Raw genomic sequence first — 3,427 nt, forward strand, 5'->3', positions numbered from 1 at the left:
AATTAAATTGAATATGATTTAAATAAAAAAAGATAATGTATTCGATGAGTGGTAAAAACATAATACGGTGAGATTTACTGCATGGATCGCTATAGCGCTTTTATTTTGAAGGTGCAAACAGGAAGCAGTTGTTTTCCGCTACATTCGACTTGATTGTGAAAAAGAAAGCTACGGACGCACGGTGGCTACTTGAACGAAAACGGGGGAAGCTTGCTCAAGAACCGGTAGGGCTGTATTCGGGACCTCAGCATGCCACAATACAAATGGTGAGCGTGGGCGCAAAACAACTGTATTCACCTCCTGAACGGCGATAGTTGACAGCCACGCCCGGTTTTCAGCGACCGGAGCCCGTACAAAAGTGCTGGCGGAGGTGCAACGGTGAGCGGTTTGAAACCCAGCAGGGCGGCTAGCGGGCTCACAGCGGAGAGGAACCAGCAGCAGCAGCAGCGGCGGCGGCTGTTTTAGGCACCATGAGAGAGTACAAAGTAGTGGTTCTCGGGTCCGGGGGCGTCGGTAAATCGGCACTAACCGTCCAGTTCGTGACGGGATCTTTCATAGAAAAATACGACCCCACGATAGAGGATTTTTACAGGAAGGAGATCGAGGTGGACTCCTCTCCGTCCGTCTTGGAGATCTTGGACACGGCTGGGACCGAGCAGTTCGCCTCCATGCGAGACCTGTACATCAAAAACGGCCAGGGTTTTATTCTGGTCTACAGCCTGGTGAACCAGCAGAGCTTCCAGGACATCAAACCGATGAGGGATCAGATTATTCGGGTGAAACGGTACGAAAGAGTGCCGATGATTCTGGTTGGAAACAAAGTGGACCTGGAGGGGGAAAGGGAGGTTTCGTCCGGTGAAGGGAAGGCTCTGGCGGACGAATGGAACTGCCCGTTCATGGAAACTTCAGCCAAAAATAAAAGCTCTGTGGACGAACTGTTTGCAGAAATAGTCCGACAGATGAACTATGCCTCAACACCAAATGGCGACGACCAGTGCTGCTCGTCTTGTGTTATTCTTTAAGGAAAATGGACAATCACAAAGTTTTCTTTGCTCGGTTTTAAGTTTGCAATGGTAAGATGGAACACCATACACCGAAAGTGTAAACCTGACACGGTTGATTGTTCAATGCAGTGACAAGAACTATATATAAACAGCGTACTTATTACCAACTTGTCCACATTAAGTACTGTTTAGCGAGCAGCAAAGCACCGGATGTAAGCTAAACGTGTCTTCATTTTAATGCGTAGCCTGAAGTTTGTTTTTTGTCAGTACTTAGCTATAAAAACTCAGCAGTACTTTTTACCGGTAACGTACAGTGGGACACTTGCAGTCCATTGTTTTGCTAAGCAGATAGGGGAAGTCTCTGATTCATTTGCAGAACTGGATGGGGCATGCCAGTGGCACACTTAATTAGGTTTACAAACTTTTGTGGCTCAATCGGTGCAGCTACAGTTCGGAGCTATTAAAAGAACTGCCAAATGCCATATTCCAGAATGGGGTTTACAGGGAGATTCCAGTGTTTTTGTGTGGCCTACATTTCAAGAGTCAGCAAGTTCGAGATTAGATTTAGCTTTGGAGGAAATCTGTTTTCCCTAGAAGTTGTTCTAGTTCATTCATGACACTTTCTTTTTCTCCGCCTTTCTTGTTTGTGGCAGTGTGTTGCAGCAAGTCTGTACTGTTGAGCTCTTCTTCGTGTCTCGCCCTGGCCTTGGAGGAAAATGAAGGGAGGAATGCTGCAGGGGGACGAGGAGGAGGGGGAGCAACTGAGACAGGGAGGGGTCCACTCTTCAGGAATTCTGCTGGGTTGGAGTATCTGTACTGCACGATCGGTGTCCGCCATTGATGTCAACACAGTGTCAGATCCAGAGTTTCAGCCTCATCCCCCCCCTCCTCACCAGTTCCAACTGTACTTCCAACTGGAACTACATCCCAATGGAAAAGATGGAAAGAAACACTTAAAGAAAACTCATAAATGGATATTTCTGTATGAGAAGAACACAGGGAGCTAGAGTATATATTTTGTTAAGTAACTGCACAGTCTGGGACAGATAAAGAGTTGGGCCGCCTGATCAAATTTGGAGCAACGCTCCACAACACTCCAAATCCTGCTTTCTTTTCCAAAGTCAGAAGAAATTGACGCCACGTCTCTGGTGGTGGAGAAAATGTGACGAGTGCCACTTCATGTTTTTTTTTTTTTGTTTTTTTTTTGTTTTTTACTTCACTTTCTCTTTAAGTGTGTGAGAGGACCCTAACTGAAGTGACACAAGGACACTGACCCGATCGCCCTTGTGTCAAGTGCCTTTCCGAAACAAATCAGCTGTTCAGATTTAGTGCCAACCCACAACCAAAACAACCCTTCAACATCACAATCCACAAACTAGTGAACTCTTCTACTGGATAGTGTCGTAAGGATGGAAGCTGACGATAAAAAAACTACAGCAGGCTTCTCTTGAATGGAATGGCAGTTTTCTGTTTGTTTTACTTTGGCCTTTTTGAAGTCTAAGGTGTTAATTTTTGCAATGTCTGCTTGGTCTGGATGAACCCATGTCTTGAAATGCACAGGTACTGGAACCCCTTAGACATGATCACAACACCCGACACTTAATTTCCAGGCCAATCAATTCAAAGGAGTTCTGTTTTGTTCTGTTCCTTTTGTTGTTTTTAACAGGAAATGTGATAATGTACCATTGACAAATCTAACCTGATTGTAAGTTTAATTTCAGACCAGCCATTTAACAGTTGGCTGTTTTGAAAAAAAAAAAAAAAAGACTTAATACAAATGGCTTTTTTAAAAAAGAACCCAGGCTGTGTTTTCTTTTTTCTTTTCTTTTTCTTTGGGGACATCTACTCATTTCACCACATGTCACGAGAAGTTCGGTGAAGAATTTAGCTTAAACAGCAGCTGAGGTTTGCTTAAAAGCACACAAATAATTTGGCTACTAGAAAACCCTGCATTAAGCTGTTGCTGACAAAGTAAATGTTCAGTGTGCTTATGTTACAGTAACATGACCCCCCCCCCCCCCCCCCCCCCCCTAAAAACAACCCAAATTTACACGAGCTGCTTCACGGTTCAGCATGTGTGGTGGACCTACTCCTGTTTATTGCTCTTTGTGTCACAAACTCGATGGGCAGCTATACAAGCTCAGCTACTTGCAGCGTTTGTGGAAACATGAAAGCTGCTTTTCATTGCTTCAGAAATCAAGCTTTGGCTTTCTACCGCTGTTGATTCTCATCATTAAAAACAAAACTTGTCATGTGGTTAAGACAGGGACCACTGTTACGTAAAATGAAAAAAACTGAAAGATAATAGAACGTACATACATGACTAGTTTGAAAGAGATGAGTAGCTCCTTTGTGTTTACATGAAGCTTACAAAGTAAGCTTTGGGATTTAGGGGTTTTGTTTTGTTTTTAAACTAGTAAAGT

The 3,427-nt window shown here is 43.9% G+C and overlaps 1 protein-coding gene across 1 annotated transcript; it reads left to right on the top strand.

The window, feature by feature from the left end:
- Positions 1-207: 207 nt before the first annotated feature.
- On the top strand, positions 208-2,800 carry LOC146618967 (ras-related protein Rap-2b). The gene is made up of 2 exons (XM_085371591.1): positions 208-1,073; positions 1,658-2,800. The coding sequence occupies exon 1, from the start codon at positions 471-473 to the stop codon at positions 1,020-1,022; it is 552 nt and encodes a 183-aa protein (XP_085227717.1). The 5' UTR covers positions 208-470; the 3' UTR covers positions 1,023-1,073; positions 1,658-2,800.
- Positions 2,801-3,427: the final 627 nt, after the last annotated feature.

The sequence above is a fragment of the Diplotaxodon limnothrissa genome, linkage group LG14, assembly GCF_057381915.1.
Source record: "Diplotaxodon limnothrissa isolate DT_005_m linkage group LG14, D_limnothrissa_male_GT1.1, whole genome shotgun sequence".
NCBI classification, from domain to species: domain Eukaryota; kingdom Metazoa; phylum Chordata; class Actinopteri; order Cichliformes; family Cichlidae; genus Diplotaxodon; species Diplotaxodon limnothrissa.